Below are 24,424 nucleotides of genomic sequence, written 5' to 3' on the forward strand. Positions count from 1 at the left end.
CAATTCCACTTAAGCTCAGCTAAATTACTATTCCCCTTATTAAAAACCATTCTTTTTTCTCCATGCCACAAGACTTGTAAATACTATTTCTCTAAAAACGTGCATGTAAGTGAGGCTACATGCTTTGAAGAAAATTTTGAACTATATTCACCTCTAGAAAATAATCTTATTGTAGACTAAATTTAAACCACTCAAGAGCCCTGATATTTGCTCAGTATTGTTAATTTCACAATGGCGTAGTAGAATGTGAAGGTTGCATTAAAAAAACAAACAAAAAAAGCAGGTTCTTAACTCCTGAATCATTTTACGTTCTTTTTTGTCTTCCCTCTGGGTGCAGAACTTCCCATTTGAATTTATTAGAACAACTAACAGCGCTGCACAAGTGAAAGTATCTGTGGAATCTGTCAAGCAACAACTGCGTTGCCAACTATTCCAACTGATTTGGATGAGATTACAAGTTTGGTTGATAAAGGGAATAGCATTGATGTAATACACATAGACTTCTGTAAGACTTTGACTTGGTACGACACGACATAGTGACTAAAAACCTAAAACAATATAAAATTAACGTGTCACACATGAAATGAATTAAAAGGTGGCTAACTGATAAGTCTTAAAATGTAATTGTAAAGGGTAACCATCATTGAGCAGGTGTGTTTCTAGTGGGGTTTCACAAAGTTCGGTTCTTGACCCTATGCTATTTAACACTTTTATCAAAGAAAACATAAAATCATCACTGAAAACGTTTGCAGATAACATAAAAATTGGGGGAGGAGTAAGTAATGAAGTGGACAGGTTACTGATACAGAGCAATCTCGATTGTTTGTGCCCAGTTTATCAAAGGAACAATGTGCATTGTAATATGGTTGAATGTATACATCTAGGACAGGAGGAGGGATTCTTCCCGAGGAAACAGTGATTCTGAAAAAGAGTTGGGGGTCATGAATCATCAGCTGAATATGAGTTTCTAGTCAGTGCAACATTGTGTCCGAAAGGTTAATGGGATACTTGGATGCATAAAAAGGGGAATCTTGAGTAGAAGTGTGGAGGTTATTTTACCTCTGTATTTGGCACTGATGCTACTACGACTGGAATACTGTGTCCAGTTCTGATTTATTTTGGATAAATAGCTGCTAAATGCAATTTTGCTCTACAGAAAAATGAATACAACTTTAAAAAAAAACTGATTTCTATGAAGAAAGAGGAATAACAAGCCCTGAAACAATTTAAAAAATCCAAAAATTATTCAATTAAAAATGTCCCTATGCCGTGCTGCAATTTGATGAGGTTTTTTCCCCTTCATTAACAGTACAATCTAGATTGACTTCCCCGTGTATATTGAACACCAGTGTGAGCCAATGCTGAGATCATGTTTCTGCCCCCTTATATTTTTTGTAGATCTGTAGCACAGTGGTATTTGTAAAAAAAAAGTCTCTAAAGGATAAAATACTGTTCTATGTCTTTTTTTCTTCTCCTCCAGTGCAAACCATTTCAGGGATTCTACATCTAGGAGTGAATGTCCGATAGACAGCAAACATTATGGTTCTGAGTGACACTGTCTGTGAAAATTTCTATTACATGTGGATCCTCTCTCTGTAGAGAAGTAGATGCAGGTTCATCTCTTTTCATATTCATTTTCATGCCATGTACATGTGTATGGGGCATATCAGTTAGTACATGGACAGATTTGATAAGTTAGCTACTGGAAAAAAGGGAGCAGATTTTTAGTTATCATCAACATCATGTTCCTGTAATTTATTGTGAAATAAAAATGTAGGGCTAAATCCTCAACTAGGGTAAATCAACATAGCTCCATTGACTTGGACCAGCTGAGGATTTGACCCAGGGACACTAATGCAGTATACATTAATTTTAATAATATTAGTTTATTCATATATATGCATACAATTTACAAATGTATATAAACAGGGCAAGGTGTTTCACAGTTCAGAGTTCTGTTTTAGCATGCAAACTTTCATTTGTATTAATTTTTGGCTTCATGATAAATAAAACCTTTTGAATTTCAAAAACAACTGTATAATCTTACATATCTCTATTTTCATGCTGCTCATGAAAATAAACACATAAATTCATGATTATAATTGTTTTATAGTAAAATATACAACAGGATACACAGGCATCTTTCCACATTTCACTTATTGTGATGCAGTATTTTGATTACTAATATGCATATTGTATATTAAATTTGGATTTAAATATTCAATATTACTAACATATGTTTCATATCACATATTAAATGTCAAATTCTGATACCTTCACTCCTGTTCAATAATGCCTTCTTCCTTGATAATACCATGGAAGTCTGTGGGTCAAAACTTTTCTGTAAGTGGGAAAACGTATGAGTCCACTCCCCTCCCACAAATGGAAGAATGCCAGGTGAACTCTGAGTTGACACTTGATGTGTTCACTGTTCCCTATACAGAAATGACGCTCATTGTGGAGGATGGGGCACATTCTCTCTGACAAATGAAAGAGAAGATACACATGAGATCAGTGAATTACTCAAGAAATTGACCCCAGGATCTAAAAACATTCACCTCTAGCTTTCCAGTTCTAATTCAGTATATAATTGTTACCATCCTGTTGGCTATTTAGATGTGTGAAATGAATTTGGTGATCCCAGTTGACTTCCAGGTGGACGTGTCCACAATACAAAAACCCCACATCAAAACTTGCATTTGTTAGCAATGCTGTTGGCACTTTTGATGCGTGGAGGGGAACAGGACAAAGGCCAAATGAGCATGAAGACTGATCAGCCCTCTTATTCTCTAGAAATGGTCCTCTTCCACTGCGAGTTGAGGCATATGTGTGGAGCACTGAGAGAAGGCTGACACTCCTCCTGTACTTGTTCTGTGAATGAAGAGAGGCTTTCATTTTCCCAGGCTGTCATTCCGGCATATTTACATGCACTAAAGTAAATAAATACCATCCCTAGAGAGATGCTGCTATTAAAAATACTCATCCTGCATTTTTAAAACTTAACATTTCAACCCATGTTACAGTCAATGGTAATGAAGTACCTAGTCCGTTTGCAACCTGAATATAGTTTGTATCCATGTGTGACCATTTTTCACCAAAATGCCTCAAAATCATTTGCAGTGTTCCTGTCCAGATGCTCTTCAGGTGTAAACGGTTACAACTCCGTGGACTTCTGTGGAGTTTCATCCAGTTACACCAGCTGAGAATCCAGCCCTATGGTTTTCCCCCCTAAGCCTTTAATAAATTAAAAAAATAATCCCTCATAGAGACTGAAGTGTCAGATGTTAATATTAATGCTGTGGTTAACCACGACACGGCAATGGCTGTTTACCAGGCAAGCTGGGTTTATACGGTGCTCATCACTCTATGTGTAATTAGGAGTACAGAGCAGTAGCGTCAGTACATGAGATTGGCTTTACCAACTTTCAGCTTCAGGGAGAATCTCCTGAAGGTGGAGACCCGTCACTTCTGAAATTATTAAGAAAAGACATGCATCCGATGAAGGGAGCGGTAGCTCATGAAAGCTGATGCTCAAATACATTGGTTAGTCTCTAAGGTGCCACAAGTCCTCCTTTTCTTTCTGCGAATACAGGCTAACACGGCTGCTCCTCTGAAACCTAAGAAAAGAGAGTGAGACTCATTGTTAAAACATCAAACATGTATCTTTCACGATCTCAGGTACCTCAAACCAAAACGCAGATAAAATTACAGAATTTTAATAATAGCATTTTTATAGTGTTTTACAGGTCCAAAATAGTGTATAGAAACTAACTAGTTATTCCTCAGAACACCCCACTGTGATAGGTAAGAAAGTGTTATTCCCAGTTAACAGATGGGGAAACTGAAAGAAGAAAAGGCAGACACTTGCCTAAAGCAACACACTGAGTCAGGACTGAGCCAGTATCAGGGCTCAGGGTGACCTGACTCTTAAATAAGTGCTTGTTTCTTTTAGGAGAATTTATTTATTTCGAGGTAGATTTTTCAAAAGCACTTAGGGAATAAGAAACAGAAGGCCCATTGAAAGCCAATATGACCTGTGCTCGTAATTCCTTTAGATGCTTTTTGAAAATCTCTTGTTTTAATCCCTTTAGTTTCTATTATCTCTGTATCAAGATTAAAACACATTTGGCATAAAACATTTTTAATATATTCTGTATCTTGGAAAAGTTAACCAGGGTTTCCAAATTTTATTTTACTATCTTTCAAGACAAGTTAGCATGGGTTGTTCAACTCAGAAAAAGCTTCTCATCCTCTGTGCGCGCTCATTCAAGTGGTGAGATTTTATGGTGAGATTTCAGAGATAACAAATTGAGGTCAGTAAGGGATCTGTGAGTGACAAACATCAGTATCATGCTATGCATGATGCACCCATGCTGTTCCCTTTAACCTTCACCTTCTTGCTAATCTTATAGTGCACTGATGAGGGAAAATATTCTCTTTAAACTAAACTTTAAAAAAAGGGTGGGGAAAAAAGGAAAAATTCAGACCTAGTGAAAGCAACTCCAATTCAATTGAAGTCAATAGAGTTGCACTCTCTTATACCAGGTCTGAATTTAGGTCATTATGCCTGACTTGCTGCCCCATGACCCTAGGTGTTTTAAAGCAGGCAATTGTAACATCTTTCCTACTTGCTCTTCTTTTTGTTAGAATCTGCAGGGTTAGAACTTGAGACTATCAGGCTTTGGGTTCTCTGGCACCACCACATCAGGCTTAAGCTGGGCTCCCACAGGAGGACCCTTTGAGGCTGGGCTCAGCAAGAAGTACCACTCAGCAGGACCAAAGAGGCGGCCTCAGACAGCTCCCTGATTGGCTGATACCAGTATATAAACCAGGAAGCCATGAAGGGTAGTTGTCTCAGCAGCTGTATAGACTGCTTGTCTCTACTCCAGGCCCTGCTTGTAGGGGACCCTAGATTCTGGTTTCCAACCCTGCATGATGCCTGACTCTTGGTTTTCTCTCTGGTCTATCCTGCACTCTGACCTCCCAGTACTTGCTTGGCCTGACTCCTAGCTCCTGCTCTGACCACTAAGTCTGATGCTAGTATCCTGGTTGTTACAATTTTCAATTCTGGCCCTACAGAAAAGAGGAAAAATCTTAATCAACTAAATCCATCTGTGGGATTATTTGCAATTCCTGCAAGACCCTCACTGCCAAAGGGCTAGATTGGGCAACTCTTGTGTGAATGGGAAATTTGCTCATACAAACAAGACCATTAAAGTCAGCGGATCTACTTGCATGATTAGGGTGAGTAAGGGCTGCACAATCTGGCTCAGACTAATGGAGAAATGAGATTACTTCAATTTCAAGGCAGCTTGAGTCTTTTTTGCCTTCATAGAATCAACATCATGGAAAAAGGAAATACTTTCCTGTAAAATCTTAACTTGGATTTTTAAAGGTGACTAAAGGAGTTAGTTGTCATCCCCACTGAATTTCAGTGGAAGCTGGGATCCTAATGCCAATAGCCCCTTTGAAAATATCAGGATTAGTTCTTTTAATTCTAACCAAATAAATTGAGTGTGAGTGGAGGGAGGAGGGTAGTAAAAGGAGGGGCCTGCAGAAAGACTGGATGGGTTCAGAGCTCTGGTGATGCATTCAATGGTTAAAGTTACCTGGGACCCTGGTTTTGCAGGAAAAAAAATTAATGCATACAATTAAATAAAGAGTATTTTGCAATTTGTCTGTTGATGATGAAGGGATAGTGAAATAACAGGATCTGAAATGGCCCACTGAACCTGACAAAAGGGGAGGACAATGTTGACCAGCCCCAAGCTATTTTGTTGCATATTTTCAGCTCATTTCAGGATACCAGGTTATTAGCAATGATACAGAAAAATGCCCGTTCCCTGCTTGGGAGGCCTGCCAGCAGGGACAAGAGCATACATTTGAAGTTGGTATTATGTTAATTTCAGGTTGACAATAAGTAACGTTTATTTTGGATTGTCTTCTGATTTGTTGAACTTTGGTTTGAGTGAGAGAAAGATATAGATGGTCAAACCTTAGTGGTCACCAGGAGAAAGCAGATTGTCCACCTCTCTGAACAGGAAAGCCTTGTTGGCAAGGCTGAAGAGCTAGCAGCTCAGGAAGGACATGAGAGAGAGAGCTGGTATGAAGGAGAGAGATAGAAAGGATGGATATTCTGAGATTGGGATTCATCAATAGGGAGGGGCAATGAGCATGGCATTCAGATTGCATCTTTCATACACTTCTTATGTGGATGGACCCCCAAAACATCACTACAGTCATCCTACTGAAGCTGTAATGGGCAACAGGGTATGGATTGCTTGGTGATTACCTGTTCTGTTCATTCCCTCTGAAGCGTCTGGCATTGGCCACTGTCGGAAGACAGGATTCTGGGCTAGATGGACCTTTGGTCTGACCCAGTATGGCCACTCTTATGTTCTGCTAGTTCCCATATCTGGTGGCTGTCCAGGTAGAAGTAAAGGATTGAGGTTGTTTGGATTTTGAGTTTTGGTTCAACCCATTATCAAGACAGGGAAAACTTGTTAAATTAAGATTCAGGACCAGAATTTCAAATATCCTAAAATTTTTGATTTTGGTTTGTTCTAGAAACAAAATGTGGAGTATAAGGAAAACAGTGAGGAGATGAGAGATCTGAGAAGGAGGAGCAAGGGGGAGAGAAAAGAGAATTCAAGTGGAAAGGCGGAAGAGATGAAAGAACAAGAATCAAGGAGAAATTGCCCAAGAGGAAAAAGGTTTTTTTGTCCAAGAAAGAGAGAGAATAGAGAATACTTCAGTGGGAAATAAATTGAGATGGGAGAAAAGAATAACATGGAAAGGGGGAGAGAACAAGGATAATATGTAAAGATGAGAAGAATTTAAAGACAACCACAATTCTTCTAGTAGTGAACTGTATTGATTTATGTTCCTAAACTTGTCTCTATCTTCTGCCTCTCTGCCTGGCAACTGAGGCCTGGTCTACTCTTTAAAAGGTTGACCAACAGAGCTTCGACAGTAGAGGGTGCATGGGTTTTTTCTTCCCCCAACATAGCTATGCAGTTATACCAGTATAACTGTACTTATACTAGAATAGCTTGTGCCAGTCAGGGGACTGAGCTTAAGATATCAGAATATTTATAGAGATAAAACTGCATTCACACTAGAGGATTTTGCCATAAATATTAATCTTAAACAAAAAGATGGTTTATGAGCACTGAATGTTTTTCTGTAGAAGCATAGCCAAAGAGAAGTTAATCGTGGATATAATCAATGAGGATGAGAATGCTGCAAAAGGCAATGATGTGTGTATGATCATTAGCACATGCATTACGTTTATAGGGCTGTCAGTCCCATGTTAGCTTTCAAAGAGATATTCATCTCCAAGTTGTGTGTATCATCCTTTCATCTACTGCTGGTTATTGGATCACTGGGTCTTGGAATGAAGGAGAAGATAGAACTGTTTGCCTCAAAACATTGGGAAATATATTTTGTTTGAGTGAAAAATTGAAAAAGAAGATTAAAATGTGAGCAATTCAAACCCACAAACATGTTGGTCTCCATCATCCAAAGTAATGAGATGTTGTTCAGATGCATGGAAATCTGAATTTTTCAATTACTAATTAGCAGCAGATAAGGACTGGAGGCTGCAGATATTTTGGGGTGTTACAATGCCACAATCCCTTGATGTACCTGCCTATGTCTTTCTTATATCAGACTTAGATGGATGAATAAGAAAAGAATCTCATTAGTTATTCTGTTCATATTATTCCTTCCTTTGACCACTGATTCAGTGTTATAAACTCATCAGGACACGCATCCCTTCAAACAGGTCATAATTCACTTGCCTTGCCCTTCAGGACCATAGACATGGCATATTCTACATCAGCTTACCTATGTCTGTCCTAGCCATACACCTCATTTTCTGGGAACACTGCTTGGAGCAACAGTTTGCTATTTAACTGAGGGTGGATGTAGGGAGTGGTCGCAGAGAGGAAGAAGCTGATGGGACTAGATACAATATGTGATTCCAATCCAGCTCCCACTGATTCACATGCTCAATCCCTGATCTGGGGTACTATGCAAGGCAAAACTTCTATTAACTGCAATGAGAGTAAGATCAAGGCCCTGTCATTTTCTACTTTGCTAAGAAATCATTCAAAACGGCAGCATACTCAGTAAACAGGAGTTGTAAAGAGGGGGCAGAATAAGGGATTGAACAAAGCTTCTTCCTTTATCAAAGAAGTCTGCATTGTGACAATAATATAATAAGCAATTTATTAATATGGACATTTTAATAATAGCTGACTTGTATAATTATGCAGTCTGTAATGATAGCATAAGCAAAATTTATATTGAAGTCAGGTGCTTTGACAACACATTACAATCTCATTGCTATAGTATAAATATACATGACATTTGTCCAAGAAAAGAAGTTACGTAGCATACTAATATAGATATCAAACATAACAAAATATTGAAGTAAAGCAAACTGCTTATGCTCTATATAGGAAGCTACTGGACTACTTAGTAGCAAAGATTTTATAAAGGGTGTTCGTCATCATTCCAACAGAGAGTACTGAGGTCCTTTCAGTCAAACTCCCAGTGACTTCACTGAAAGTTTTGCTCAAGTAAGGACTGGCGAAAGACTTCAGGATTTGTCCCAATGTTAAAGGATGTGGAGTAGCACAGGCATATGAATAACACTTCTTTTTACTCACTCTTTTCTTCTGAATCTCTTTAGTGGATAGCAGTGTCAATGCCAAGTCCTCTGGCAGCTTTAAAGAGATTTCAGAAGAAGGGTAAGTAGTAAGCATATGGAAGCTACAATCATGTATTGCCTTTGATAGTGATTCTGTTCATGTGTTACAGTCCAATAATTAGCAATCTTTAAATTGGACATTGACCAAGTTTTAATCCTCACATTTGGCATTTCATGTATTCACCTTAAGTGATATCCAAAATACACCCGGATTTTTGCTACTTATTGGACAAAAGTGGGGTTTGTTTTCATCACACCCAAAGGAGGAGCTATGCTGGCAGAGAATAAATAGATAGCTGACAGTTAGAACTAGGAGAATCTATGGTATCAAAAAAATGTCCATTCTGAAACAGAATGAAAACAAACAAAAAATAGAATTTTCCTACAAAATGAAAATTCTGAAAAAACTTCACTTTGGATCAATGTTTTGTTTTAATAAAAATCAAAACATTTTGTTCTGATTTTTTTTAACTTTGAAAAAGTATTTTAATATAAAAAATGAATTTTGTTTTGAAAAGTCACTGTGAAATGAAAAATTAAATGAATCTGTTCTGCGTCATTGAGTTTTATTCTAAACAAAATTTTGTTTAAATCAGCATGTTTTTTTAAGACAATATTTTGATTTCAACAGAATCATAATTTTTATCAAACCATTTTGGAAAAGAAATTCATACCAGCTCTAGCTGTGTCACTTGTGGTGTAGGATTTTGGGGCAAACCAAATCTCAATGCCACACCCATGCATTAGACTTTAAATGGGTGCCCATCTGAAGTCTGGGAATAATCCACTGCTGCAAATACCAGAATTAAAAAAAAAATTGACTGAATACTCATGGAAGGTGCTTTATTGACACACTGCTGACTGAAGCCCTCTGTTTATCCACAGAACAGGACAGCATAGATAGTGACAGTACAAACTTGGAAATTAAAAACCTCTTGATTTGGACACAGTCACATGTTCTGTAAAGAAATATTGACTAAGGGATTTATGGTAACTAAGGCTTAACTCCAGTGCCCATCTGTATACCTGCCCAGCTCTTCCTACATTCCGTTATATGCTCTAATAAATTTGTTAGTCTCTATGGTGCCACAAGTCCTCCTTTCAGAGTAGCAGCCGTGTTAGTCTGTATTCGCGAAAAGAAAAGGAGTACTAGTGGCAAGGAGTACTAGTGGCACCTTAGTACTCCTTTTTCTTTTTACAAGTACTCCTGTTCTTTTTGCGGATACAGACTAACACGGCTGCTACTCTAAACCTAAACTAATATTTGTGTCTATGTAGATATATATAATTATAATTAGTGAGTATCTGCTCTGGAGGCAGCATGATCTGAGGGTTTGTACACAGAATTTAAGATTAGGACCTCCTGAGATCTAACCCCAGTTCTGTCCTGGCCCCACTCTGCCCTGCCAAATTACTTCTCTAACAAGTGGAGATTATATTTACTAACCTGTTTCATAGGGGAGTTGTGAAGATTAACTAGTTAATGTTTGTGCATTGTTTTGAACATGTCAAGTGCCATAGAAGTGTTACAAATCATTTCCTCAATTCTTGCATTAAAACTTCAATAGGGAGGTGCAGAATACGTCATACAAATTACAGTCTCTACAAACTCCAGCGCAATGCAGATGAAATCTGAAAAATCAAAGATTAAATTTTCTAATCAACACTCTTTCATTTTTTTCTCTCTCATGATAAACTTTCTTGTCCAACTCACAGAAAAGAGCCACACTAAGATAAATGAGTAGTTACTTGCAAGTTCTCACTGTGGGGTAAATCCTGTCACCATCCTTGCAAGAAGGCAATGGAGGGCAAGGCACACCCACGCTTTGTTGGAGTAGAGGACCAAGCTGCAGGGACTCCATGCAACAAGATTCCACAACCCCCCTGCCCACCAGAGAATGGAGTTCTGAAGTTGCATTTTGTTTTGCAACACAGTCTGCATGGGGGAGTGAGGTTAACTCCACCTCTGCTGCTGATGGGGATTGAGGGAATGATGGGAATGTGGCCATGTCAGTTATTTAGTGCAGGGCAGGGATAGCTCCCTGGTTTGAGCATTGGCCTGCTAAATCCAAGGTTGTGAGTTCAATCCTTGAGGGGGCCATTTAGGGATCTGAGGCAGAAATTGGGGATTGGTCCTGCTTTGAGCAGGGGGTTGGACTAGATGACCTCCTGAGGTCCCTTCCAACCCTGATATTCTATGATTTCTCCCCATGCCCTGTAGTAGGGGAGAACAGCCCAACAGCCGAGGCAACATAAGCAGTGGGAAGTTAGAATTATGTTCCTCAGTCCTGTAGTGTCCTTACCCAGAGCAAAACCAGTTTAAATGGGCTTTGCTCCATGTAACAGATTTGGCCATATGTGTATGGCTCACACCTAGAATTGTGGGTACATGCTTTAATGGGAATAAATGAATAATACAGATGAAAACTGATATATTCAGTATGATCTCACTAAGAAATGTTAATTTAAAAGATGTTGGTCAAAGAATTGATCTTTGTTCCATGACCTTTGATCGCGCAGTGACATGCAGCAGCTACAATAAATGTTTTGCAATATTACATTCCCTGGACCAGATCATCAGCTGGTGAAAATTGAGATAACTACATTGGCCTCAGTAGAGCTACACCAGCTTACACCAGCGCAGGATGTGGGCCCCTGTGTTTGAAGCAGATATATTATGTAAACTGTAACAATTTCAGCAATTGTTTTGTCATGTGAACAGGAGATATCTGCAGACCTGCCAGGTTTGGTAGTGTCCCAGTTGTGCTGCAGCATAGGTTCTTCAGGTCTTGGTATGTCTTTATGTATCTTACTTCCCTGACTCGTAGAGCTCAGGTGTCATGAACATAATACATTTGAACTCAGTGAGACAGGGTAGAAAAAAAGTGATAGCAGCTTGCTACACAACTCCCATAGTGTTAGTGCTGAAGGAGCCTTTCCCACATGGAAAAGGAGTTGAACATTTGCAGTAGGAGAAAGGATAACTTAAGGGAGAATTTTCTGAGGCTACATCTACACTGCACACCACTGCAGATGGCATATAGGGTATATGTATCTACATGCTACAATGAAAAGCAAGCTGCATACATACACTCTGTGGTGTGTAGCTATACATGTCAATGAAAGGCTGCAGCAGAGGGGAGGCAGCTGTGGAGGGGAAAGGCTCTGGCAATGATGAACTTCTGAAGCCTTCCTTCACTGTCTCCTCCGTGCCTTTTCCTTGTTGCTAGAGCCTTTCATATGATGGGAAAGATTCCAACAGTGGGGATGTAGCCTGCGCTGCTAAAAATAGCACTATAGGTGGGGGAGACATTGCTTGAGCATGTAGAGAAGAGAGCTGTGTCAGGTACGTACCCACAGGGTTCAGGCATGTCTATATTCTACTCGCCTAAGCAGTGCCTCACTGTCTCCACTGCTATTCATACACATGCTAAGGGTGTGTGTAGTGTATGTACTCTACATGCCACCATAAAGAGTGTAGACATGCCTTTAGGCTTCCATTGGCCTTCAGTTTCGGTCAGGAGGAAGTTCATTCATGATCAGTCAGTTTCATACACATTCACATAGAAAAGATGACTGACCACAGATAAACTAGATGCGAAATGCTCCAGCTCAGAATTGCAGATTGTTTCACAACCAGAATGTAAAACACTTTAAACACGTAGGACTCTTTTATTGAGTTCATGTTTTGGAGATGGTTTCTCTTTCTTTCGTTTAGTTTGTTTTTCAGTCATCACTTTTTTTATTTCCTTCTTGTTCTTTATTTTTAAAAAGCCAATAACCCTTAATTATTTTTTGTAAATGGTATCTTTATATTGTCTGAATATATATATATTTACCTGCAGAATTGATTTGTGGTTTATTTGGTTTTTGGTGAACCCTGTTAACATCTGGTCCTATTGCCATATATAACCAAGTTAGCCTTCTGAGTGCTAACAGCATGCATTAAATAAATTATTCTTGCACTGTCTTTAAGGAGGTAGCTACATTAGCCTTTAAATTATATTTTTTTTATGCCTCCTGTGACAAGCTTCTCTCCCAGTGGCTTTAATCCAGCATCCATCCCTACAGTGCAGTTTGCAACCTTTAATATGTGCTGAGGTTATCCCATAGTGCTGCAAAGATTATTTATATTGGCCTTGTGTGATTAAAAAATCCTATGGGTCTCAGCTAATGAAAGCTAGCAGATCCACACAGAATGCATCTGACAGTGTAACAGGATTTCCAGATGCACAAATTCAGTATATAATGTTAGCCATATAAAAACATCATTTACTCTGTGTGTGTGTGTAATGGTTTGTACAAGGAAAAACACAGTAATACAAAACAAAGATTTTTTTGTTGTTGTTGCTTAATTCAGTATTCCTTAGTCAAGCAACACTTCTAACGATTTCTGTTGATTTTTGGGTTGTATAAAGCTTGGAAGATCCAGGCCAAAATAGGAACAGAAGAATACAGTATAGCAAAAAAAAAACCATTAGTCCCATATAGGATTAGTACCAATGGGACTGAGTTACTGGGGGAAGAAAGGATGCATAGAAATAATGTAGCTTGTCTTCTCTCTCTCTCCTTAAAGTGTTTGGGGGTAAAATGCACACAATGGGAACAGGTTTCAATCCCATAGAAGCCAGTAGCAAAACTCCAAGATCTAGTGCTATGTCATAACCTTTTTAATCATTAACTTTGCAAGGTAATTATTGATTAACTGACTTTTCCCTATGAGGTCCTTTATAAAGCTCTGTTGGCATTTTTTAAGTTCATCTGCAAATCTCTCTTTTGAAAGCAAAGGAGCGACCGACTGGTTTTAGCCTCCCACCTCAATCACCCACAATTGCTCCTTATCAGCCTTTTGTTTTCTGATAGAGTTGCTCAGTTACTGATTTCCATTCTAGCCTCCTCAAGAACATAGGAGACTAGATTTGCCAGCCATCCTCCGCTCTCTCACCCAGAGAGGAGGGCTGATCCTGAGTTTACTTACAGGGGTGTAAAGCAGGAGAGTCCAACAAAGTCAACGGAGTTAGAGTTAGGCCACATCTCGTGTAACCGCTGAAAAAAGAGAGGGAGTGAATGTGCAAGCGAGCAGGGCTACAGTCCTCTCCTGGCTTCCCTTCTAAGCGTTTCCCAGTCGTGCCTAGCTTACTCTGCCTCCTATTGATGAACCAGGGAGACTTGAGGCAGAGGTTTATTCCTGCCCTCCCCAGGTAGGGGGACCGGTGGCGGGCAGGGCTGCAAAGCTGCCGCCAGAGCTAAGGTGCGATCTTCTCTTTAGCAAATGCTAATGCAGGCGGCAGGCTCCAGCTGAGGGGAGAGATGCCCTGGCTGGGCAGGGGTGGGACTGCTGGAGCCAGGGCCTATTGGCTGGGGCAGGGAATGTCCCCAGCTTCCTCCCCACCCCCCGGGGGCAGGTGAGCGCCCCGGCCGGCCCCTCACCTGGAGCCCAGCAGGGCGAGGCGCCACCAAGGCCGCCTCCTCCCCCTGCTCATCCCCGCCCCCATGCCCGCCCTCTCCTGGGCGGGCGGATTCCCCAGAGGGAGCCCCTGTGCGCGGCTCGCTGGCTGCGTGCGGGGAAGGTTGTGCTGCGAGCGGCGGAGCCGGGAGGAGGGGGAGATAGCGGAGCTGCCTCCTGCCTGAGCCGGCAGCTCCCTCAGCCCCGGGCGCGCAGCCACCGCCGGAGGAGGAGACCCGGGACCCGCTCCGGCTCCCAGCCAGACCCCGGGCGCTTCCTCCGCCACGCACGTGGGCTGGGAGCCACCGGGGAGCCCGGAGCCCCTTGGCCGCAGCGGCGCCGCCTCCGCCCGGTGCCCGGGCAGCAGCTCGGCATGGTCGGCAGAGCCGCGGGGTGCGGCCCCGGGGAGAGGAGCTGAGCGCCGCCGGAGGGACGAGGAAAGAGCCGCGCCGAGCCCCGGGGATTATTTCCGAGCCCGGGATGGGGGACTGGAGCCGCCGGCCCCGGGCAGCAGCCAGCGGGTGTCTGCGGGCTGGGAGAGCCGCTGTCCTGGTGCTGCTCCTGGCCCGCTTCTGCCTCAGCGCCGCGGTGGAGGAGAAGAAAGGTACCGATCGCGCCCCGTGGCGGGGAGGGGGAAGGAGCCCCGCTGCCCCCGGGACTGGGGCGGGGAAGCTTTAAACTTTCCCCCCGGCTCCCTAGCTGGAGTTCCGGGCGCCGGCCGCCGCTCCCCCAGCGCTGCGGTGTCAAGGCCGGGGCTGGGGGGGGGGCAATGTCCCAACTCCTTGGCCGCGCCAGTGACAGCTTCGCGGCGTGCCACTTCCTGAGTCTGGGGCTTGCTTTCTCTGGGGGGGAGGAAAGCCAAGCCTCGGCACGTGCTTTCCCCATCACCCAGGAATCACACCGCGCCGCGATCTCCTCGGCTGGCTGAAGACGAAACGTCCCGGATTTTATCGGCACCTCTGTTAGCTCCCACTCTCCCCTTTACTAACTGGGGGGGGGGGGGGGCACGTTCTGCCCTGGGTTGGTTCCGCCCGGGGGGCTGCCGGGGTGTGACCCAGCAGCACCTGCCCCCCCCCGCTTCCCCGCGATGAGTTTGCTAGGCAGCCGGGTCGAGCAATCCCAATCGCTCCCGGCGTGCCCATCTTGTCAGCGTGCTTGGAAGTGTTTTAGTGCCTTTCGGAAGCATCGGTGGGGTAATAGCCCACGAGGGGAGAGGCAGTGACAGGCTTCTGTGTCGTGTTTCACAAGAGTTTAGTTTGCCCTACTAAGGGGTTACTACCCAAGGCTTATTCTCGTCTTCCTGTAACTCATACAGCATTGGGGTGGAGGTGGGGGGAGAGCAACGAATGATTCACGTGCATGCCTGAGCCAAATAACTCGTGTTCCGCGCAAGCCGAAGTTTTGTAACAACTGCAGCGATGTTGGTCTCTTCGCTTGTCACTCTCACCTGCGCCTGATCTTTTCCCGAGCATTGGTTATCTGTCCGGCAGAAATACACCAAGGAAAAAGCTCATTATGTGTCCATTCCCCCCACTCTTCTTAAAAACGGGAGGCACTTCTACGTGTGGTGCCCAGTCTAAACAAATTGGCAAGCTTTATGAATGAATTGCATGTCTCTTACCGTCTGCTGCGCTTGCTGTTTCTCTTCCTATCCCCTGCGCTGAACTGCGCATATAGAGAATTGTGTAGACTAGTTTGTTGCAAGGTTTTTAATACGTTAAGGAACCGGTTTCAGCGTTGGGAGAAAAACAGCTTCTGGCTGGTCAAACAGTTTTTTCTTTTCTTTTCTTTTCTTTTTTCTTCCTTTTGTAAGTTTCAAGAGCAGGCAGCCAACTTCAGTTCCAGGCAAAATCGTCTTTATCTTGGAAATCCTCCAACAACAACACAATGCAGATTTTTGTTAAAAAAATCGCTTGAGAAAAGAAAGACCTGATAGTTTTAGAAAGTCTGTTAGAAGAGCTGAGCATAAGTGAGTTTGCATTTCGTGACTCTGGACAATAAAACCATCTTTGAAAAGGAGAAACACGCCTTTTAGAAAAGCTAATTGCACAATCTTGAAATCAAGAGACACTCTGGTTCCAAGGAGCAAGTTCGTACCTGTTGTTGATGTAACGAGGGCAGGGTTTTGGGGGGAGTTGACTCCCTTGCTGTGATTGTGTAGCTCAGATAAAATTGTTTTGAAACACAGACTGAGTTTTAAAGTTCCTGCAGAATGTTTTGGTGCAAGGGTAATACTAAAGGTTATAGTATTAAGATTAGCAATTATTATTGTTTTACCGGTATTACTGTCGTGTCTAGGAGCCCTAGGTATGGACCAGGACCCCAATCTATTAAATAGTCAGCAGTAAAGAAGTGATAACCAATATGTTTTTTTCCACAGTATAATTGTTTGGCAGTAGCTTTTAACACCAGGAGAGTTAGACCTGTTGGCAAAGATAGAATGCAGTATGCCATCTTCAAAATACCAGTTTCCTGATTCGCAAAAAGAAAAGGAGTACTTGTGGCACCTTAGAGACTAACCAATTTATTTGAGCATGAGCTTTCGTGAGCTCTAGCTCACGAAAGCTCATGCTCAAATAAATTGGTTAGTCTCTAAGGTGCCACAAGTACTCCTTTTCTTTTTGCGAATACAGACTAACACGGCTGTTACTCAGTTTCCTGATTGTTCACTGTAATGTATGATCACTATAGGTGAGCAGCAGAAGAGTGCTTTTTGGTGGCGTGTTACTGCTTCCATTGACTTAACTGGTAAAATTACTATTGAAGTGAATGATACAGGATGAATCCTCATTTGAGAATCATAAAATAGCAGTTCCAAATTTTAACATTTCTTTCAAAGTACTAGGTGGATGATAGATTAGACCATCTTCATGAGTCCAGAACCTGCCTCATGGTTCAAGTACATGGGATCATCCTTTTGATACCACATATCGTGAGCCCTGACTCAGAGGTGCTGGAACTAGGGATGCTGGGGGTGCCTCATGGTTCAAGTACATGGGATCATCCTTTTGATTCCACATATCCTGGGCCCTGACTCAGGGGTGCTGGAACTAGGGATGCTGGGGGTGCAGGAGCACCCCCTGGCTTGAAGTAGTAATAACAACCAAATACACGGTTTCTGCTTTCAGATTCCCCACTTTAAAAATTGGGGGGACCCCCTCCCTTGACTGCACCCCTCCCTTGACTGTAAATCCAAACATATTGTAATGAAGCTGTGCAGCAGTACAAACTGATGAAGTGCTACAGTAAACTAAAATGATGCATCTAAGACATTTTAAATTGTATGTACTTTTGAGCATTCACTTTTTAAAAATTTCAACTGAATGTCACTTCTTTACCATACAAAAAGCTGATTCTTCTTTTTTTGTTTAAAAAAAAAAAGATCAGATGCTCGTACAGTGCTTGTTAGAGTGCCAAAAATGTACAGCTTTTAAGTTTTGGTTTTGGTTAAGGAGATGACTTTAATGTCAATATTTTATAAAATTATATCTTTCTCCAAACTTTGAGAATTAAAAACAAATTTCAATACAGCTTAGAGACAACTGAATTTATTGTTAATGTTGTTGGTGTTTGAATAATTAAAAAGGAATCATGAACATTCCAAAACCAAACAAAACAGAATGATTGAAAATGTAAACACACTGACTGAGATCAGAATCTGGCTCACACAAGTTGGTGTAAACCCAGATGAACACAACAGTTAAGCGAACATGCATTTTCATCAATCCAGTCTCAGTAATAGTTTTAATAGTAGTAATTGGTACTCCTATTACTGGAAGTTTTTGACTAGTGCACTTCATCAATAGCTAACTGAAGCGTAACTGGCAAACCAGTGGCAGCACTGCAATTCAGATAACCTGCTTTCCACTGTACTCTGTATCGGTTTAGTTTTGATTTTCAGGGGTCAACCATTCATGTGAGCACAGTGTTATATACTGGGAATGTGCAAGGCAAAATATTGGGCAACTCATTAACTACAGAGGTTCTCTTCAGTTTCCCATAGTGTCTGGTGTTTTGGATCTCTAATTTTCTTAAGGGTTTTTCATTTATTCATTTTCATATGAAATAAAAAACACATGTCCAATACACTGCAATATTTGTACATTACTAAATGTATATTAGTATGCATGTTTATGGTGTCTTTTAGATTATTCTGTAGACTGCACAGAACAAAATGTTTTACTCATGTTCAAATACTGCTTTATACTGCTAAACCAATGGCAAAAGTTTCTTTTACAACTTTTTGGGTCATATATTGTCATCTGTCTTCCAAATACCAATGGGAATTGCATGCATGGGTCAAGGACATTACATGGTCCCAGATTTGTATCAGAGCCATATATTACACTACATTCTAGCACAGAATTCCTGTTGACTTACAATGGGAGTTTTGCATAAGAAAAGAAGGTGGAACATGCACTTTTAACATCTATGGGTTTGTCTACACAAACATACTTTTTGTAACAAATTAACTGTATTGGTTTAGAAACTGATATTGTTAAATTGGTGCAACCACTGCTGTAGATGTGGTTATGCCAGCATACAAGTGTGTATATTAGTATAGTTTATCTTCATAAAACAATATAAATTGTTCAAAAACTGTGTGTTGATCAGACCTTATTCTGGTGCCTTATGTATGAAAGGCTTAATCTTACCTGTTGTTTAAAAATAAACACACAACAAAAATGTATGTCCATCCACTAAGGACCATATTGTACCCCCAGACTTAGTGCAAAAATTTCATTACCTTCAAGGGAATTTCTCATATGTAAGGAGGGAAACATATAGCAGTAAAGGTGCGGCCAAATCATATATGGCCCTTGGTTTTCATCCTCAATCTATGCTTCTGGCAAAAATGGTCAGATTAAAATCCTTATGTGAGCAAAATTACTCTCAAACAAGATTGGGCCTTAAATTAAGACTATCTGTAGAAAATATATAGAAATGAATAAAGTATATACATACCTGAGAGTAAAAAATGCTAATATATTATTTATTGCAACAACAGTATATTAAGTGCTTTACATACATGTAAGAAAAAAGGTACCTGCCCTGGAGACTAAATCCATTGTAATCCATCTATTAATTTACGGAGACAAACTCCTTCATGGAGTGTCAGACAATCTCATGATGCTTCTGAGGGCTGGCTCTTGCATTTGGGTATCTGCGTTTGCTGTAATCTTTGTGACAGATCAGTTTTAGGCAGCAGTATAAGTGACTGGTCCAACCAGTTTGTTCATAATGCTACAGTTCTTCCATGTTCCCTTTTAGATCAAACCTTACTTCGTTATGTAACTCTTCAAGAACAAGCATAGTGAACATACATGCCTGCCTTAACTCACTTTCATCAGATTGCTTGTATCTTGAGGAAATGGTTTGGGATAGAAGATGCTGATATTCCCAGTAGTGCTTGGGTTATTCCAAGTCTTGGTGATTCATGTGTGCATCAGAGGTACAATCACCTTGTATTTATGAATATTGAATTTAAGAAATGTACTAAGTTCACAAATATGCAAAATTAATAATCAGTATGTCATCTTGTTTGCCTTTATATCATACACATAATGAATATTCCTGTTTTACAATTACAGGAATTTGCCTCAAATTGCATTTTAGAAGGCAAGTTTCTACCCTGTAGAAATGGCCTTCTAGCCAGAACAATCAAAATTTAGTCTCAGCTTCTTTTTGAGTTTCAGCCTGCCAAGACTCTGGGAATGTTGGCATAATGTGAAAGCTATTAAAAAAGATGGCAAAGATCTTATTTGCTCCCATGCTGGAAAGAGTGTGCCAGCTTTTTGTTTCGCAGATTTGCAATACGGTAGTCATGTTAGATCTGTAGTTGCCTCTTGATACTTACATCGTAGCTATTGCCATGAATAAGATTTTGCTACAATTATTCCTGCCTTTCTCACCTCAAAATTAGACCACAGTAATGTTTTCTATTTCAGGTTTCTTCTAAAGACCATTTGGAAACTAAAGGTCGCATGGAATCCAGTGTGTCTGCCTCCTAAGTAGTGCTTCACACATAGCGGTTGTACTGGTGATGCGTGAGCTGCTATAGCTGGCAGCCAGAAAGTCTGCTTCTCTTCCCAGGCTGTTGTGCCATAGTTACAATTAGCATAATCTGTGGTAGTGATGTGATATTACGCGAGGGGGCCCTTAACTCCAGAACTTGCTTGTCATGTAAGAATGGTTAAACACAGTCTAGACATCTTGATGATGAGGGTGGTATAAAAGCCTTGATAGATACAAATCATGGAAAGTCATCCCCTCTTAAGCAATGCTGTCATTCATCCTTATCACCTTTTAATGATTCAGTGAAATGCATAAAGACGTTAAGGGCTGGTGATAGAGTTTTATCAGGTTTATGTTGGTCCAGACACAAAACATTCAGTTGAGTTTCACTTTGCACTTTATGGCCATGAGGCCATGGTACACGTTGTGGGAGTCTGTTTTTTGATACCTCATTTGGACTCTGACATGTTGAGTTGACAATCTTTGTTAGACTTATTAGAACACATGATCTCACTCTTTAACTCATATCATTTTTATTTTGTTTGTTTTTCACATGCACCTCACTGCAAGGAAGGACAATAGTGCTATTTGGCTATTGTGTGCAGTATGAAGTCCGATACTGTTTCTGCCTATATTAAACGGTTTACAGTATCAGAGAACTGTTATAGCAATTCTTGGCTTTCAACTATGTCAAAATAGACTATAATACTTCTTTATTTAGGGCCTAATCTCATTCTGCAAGTATCAGTACAACTGTGCCGCTGCAGTGTGTCTGATGAAGACACTTCAGGTGGATAAAAAAACCACCGTCACAAGCGGAATAAGCTATGTCAGTGGGAGAAGCTGTGCGCACAAACACTTTTGTCGGTGTAATTTATGTTGCTCGGGGTGTGTGTGGAATATTTACACTCTGAGTGACTATATTTTGCTGACATAGGTTATGTCTACACTACAGCCTAAGGGTATTTGAGGAACAAAATATTGATAGTAGAGTACAATGCTCAACTTGTGTAAATTGAACTGGTGTGTGTGTGTTTAAAGCAGGGGTTTAGTACTACATGTGTCTTGCCTGCTGACAGCTCCATATCTGACAGATGCAGGGCTCCTTCACCTATTAAGCTGGTATTTTAACTAGCCTCCTCTAGTGAGCTGTAGCTCACGAAAGCTTATGCTCAAATACATTTGTTAGTCGGTAAGGTGCCACAAGTACTCCTGTTCTTTTTGCGGATACAGAGTAACACGACTGCTACTCTGAACTCCTCTGGAGTGTTACTATGTATGCCACTCATTTTCATATGCGTAATCTGTGTGTTCATATGTATATACCAATATATAAGATAAGTGCAAATGCATAAAAAATCTGAAGTGCTTGTTTCTCCATTTTAATTAACAAAAAAATAGAATACTTGGTATTTAGATGGCTTTTATATTTAAGTGACATCTTCTCAGTATAATGCAAACATTTAAGTAATTAATTGCTGTGGAAAGTGCTAGTGGCTTGCACATTAGCGATCACTGATGTATAAGCACCCGTTAACTGCATCCCAAGAGTCAATAAGGGTATGTTAAAGCTCTCTAAGGGTATAGAAAGGTGGGTTAAAGCACTCATCTTTGTCTGATAGTTTAGGCTTTGCAGTTCCTTTGTGTTGCAGAGCAGCTACACAAGGAGGGTAGACACCAGACTTCTTTCAGGCCATGTGGTCTCTTGAGCAGCTTTAGGCCAGGTCTACCCTAGGAGCACTCAGCTGCTATAGCTATACTGGTCTACTATATTGGCAAAGTGCTCCTAGTGTGAACACAGTTTATATTGGTAAAACCGCACTTTTGCTGATATGGTGTATTCCGTCCCCCCCGCCCCCCACCTCTAAGCAAAACAAGCTGTACTGGACAAAGCACAGTTTTGCCAGTACAGCTGTCTCTCCACTGGAAGCTTTGGCCCGCACAGTGATATCAGTCACAAATCACACCCCTGACCGACATAGCTTTGCCTAGCCTTGGTCTACACTACAGCGTTAGGTCAACATAAGGCAGCTTATGTCAACCTAACTCTGTAAGTGTCTACACCTGTGGTTTTCAACCCGTGACCCACTTGCGGCCCAATCAGCACACAGCTGCATCCCATATGAAATCCTCAAGGCCATACGGGTAGTGTATATATATTATGTGGATTTGGCCACATAATGCATAGGGAGCTGCATATGCAGCCCACAATGGTAAGTAGGTTGAGAACCACTGGTTTACACTAAAATGTAGCTCCCACCGATATATTTCGCTGTCTACACTGACTTAACTCTACCTCCGCGAGAGCTTAGGTTGATGTAATTAGTTTGACACAGTGTCTACACACAGTAGACACTGCGTTGTTTACGTCAACTGTTGCTGCCTTTCAGAAGCCATCCCACAATGCCCCACACTGATAGTTAAATCGGTGCAAATATTCCTGGTGAGGATGCATAACGCCAACACAAGGAGCATAGTGTGGACATGCAAAAGTGATTTAATTACCGCGGTGGCTGTACATCAACATACCTTAGGTTGACTTAATTTTGTAGTTTAGACATGCCCCTAGAGACGTTTTAAGTGTCAATGTTGGGCGCTGGGGAAGGAACAAGAGACTATGAAGCTGTGATGCTCTGGGGAGGGGAAGAGAAGGGCACAAATCAGCTGCTCAGTGGACAGGGCAATGGTGATTTACTTGAGGTTACTACAAGAAGAGAATTACTGGTGTTATGTTCAGTGAAACACTAATTACAAAGTCCATTCAAGTAAACATATTACAGGAAGATAATAATACTTGATTCCACATCAGTTTATGCTCCAAATGGGTAACTGACCTGTAAGGCCCTGGCAAAGGGGCAATGTAACCTTCACAATTCCTCTCTTAGGTAGCTAAGTATTACTTTGTCTACTGGCAGATTTGGAATCTGAGGCAGAGAGAGGTTAAGGAGTTACCTGATGCGACATAGAGGGACAGCTGAGATTTAGGATTTTGGCCTCCAGAACCATGCTCTAACTACTAATCAACACTGCCTGTCATTTTAATGTAACCCACCTCCCACTTCTCCAGTTATGCTTATTGTCAAGCTTTGAAATAGTATACATTTCGTTCAGCACTGTATTTTCACTGGTGTACACATGTAAAGGCGGTTTTAGCATTTGCTGGGCTTGCAAGGCCTGTGTGCTTCTACGTGTTTGTACAGCTTCTATCACAAGGCGTTCCCATTGCCTGACTGGATCCTTTGAGCACTACTGCGGTATAACTAATAATCAACCTCATAAGGAGAGCTCTCATGGAATATGCCAAGTTTGATACTTCACAACCAAAATGCATTAAATCCTATTATATGCAAAAATTCTGTCTCCATATCCCCATTGCAACTGCTGATAGGGGATTATGATAACACACTTTAAGAGCCAATAAGAGAGTCCCCTGTGGATACTTAAATAATAGAGATTTGTAATTGTAGAGCCAAATTCTGGGCTGGTGTAAGCAGCTGCCTACTCACATCAGGTTTGAATTTACTCCTAAATCACTCTTCCACTGTAAATGCAATATAGTTTTAATGGTAGTTCTGACTTCCGTGATTTGGTGCTTTAAACAAAATATTACTCTAGTATTTGTATTACCATAGCAACTAGATATGTCAATTTCTGAGTTTCGATATGCATGCACACTGCTGATTAGATTCAATTGTGTGCACATTTCAGAGTAGAATTTGCCCTGAATGCAGAATAGTTAATATTTCTTTCCAAGTTCTATGCACTTATTTCCATTTATTGCTGCTGATGGTTCTATGTTTAAATCCAGTCTAAATGATCCTTTGGTCTTGAAAATGCTACATTTTTTTGATTGCACACATAGTTTTAACAAGTTGTAAGTCTCTGTTTTTTAAACTGCATGTTTGAGAGTAGAAGTGTATCTTTTAAATGAATTTGTTTAGCAAATTCATTTGGGTTTCCTGAGACTGATCCACTATGTGGAGGTATGTAAAACTGAAAGGGAATGAGGCAAGCCTGGGGGAAGAAGCTTGTTTTAGCAGTTGGGTCAGTTATTTCAACAATGCCTTCAGCAAAGAAGTAAGAAGTTTACTTACACAAATCAGTGGCTACTTTCCATGATACAGATTGAAATACATATTTCAATGCATTTGGATGAGTAAATGGCTGCTAGTAAAGGAGACAACCTCCACAAAATAACATGGCATGTTACACATCTCACATTATTTACTGTGTCCTTTAGAATAGAT

General features: G+C 41.0%; 1 protein-coding gene and 1 long non-coding RNA gene across 3 annotated transcripts in view; one reads left to right on the forward strand and one right to left on the reverse strand.

Moving 5' to 3' along the window:
* Window positions 1-1,896: 1,896 nt before the first annotated feature.
* Window positions 1,897-16,209, reverse strand: LOC125631821 (uncharacterized). The gene is made up of 4 exons (XR_007355074.2): window positions 15,784-16,209; window positions 13,695-13,762; window positions 10,164-10,348; window positions 1,897-3,617 (listed from the first exon to the last, which is right to left on the reverse strand). It is a non-coding gene; the product is annotated as an uncharacterized LOC125631821 (long non-coding RNA).
* Window positions 8,740-24,424, forward strand: part of EGFR (epidermal growth factor receptor) — a 244,290-nt gene continuing 228,605 nt past the window's right edge. The window contains exon 1 of one of the 2 annotated variants that reach the window (XM_075125595.1): window positions 8,740-8,756. Coding sequence is in view for 1 of the 2 variants with exons in the window: in XM_048839091.2 (XP_048695048.2) it covers window positions 14,643-14,766 (124 nt within the window). In the remaining variant the exon portion in view is untranslated. Of the gene's footprint in view, window positions 8,757-14,343; window positions 14,767-24,424 lie in introns of those variants that run through there. The other variant, XM_048839091.2, reaches the window with a different exon arrangement.

Source organism: Caretta caretta, chromosome 2 (assembly GCF_965140235.1).
Source record: "Caretta caretta isolate rCarCar2 chromosome 2, rCarCar1.hap1, whole genome shotgun sequence".
Lineage (NCBI taxonomy): Eukaryota > Metazoa > Chordata > Testudines > Cheloniidae > Caretta > Caretta caretta.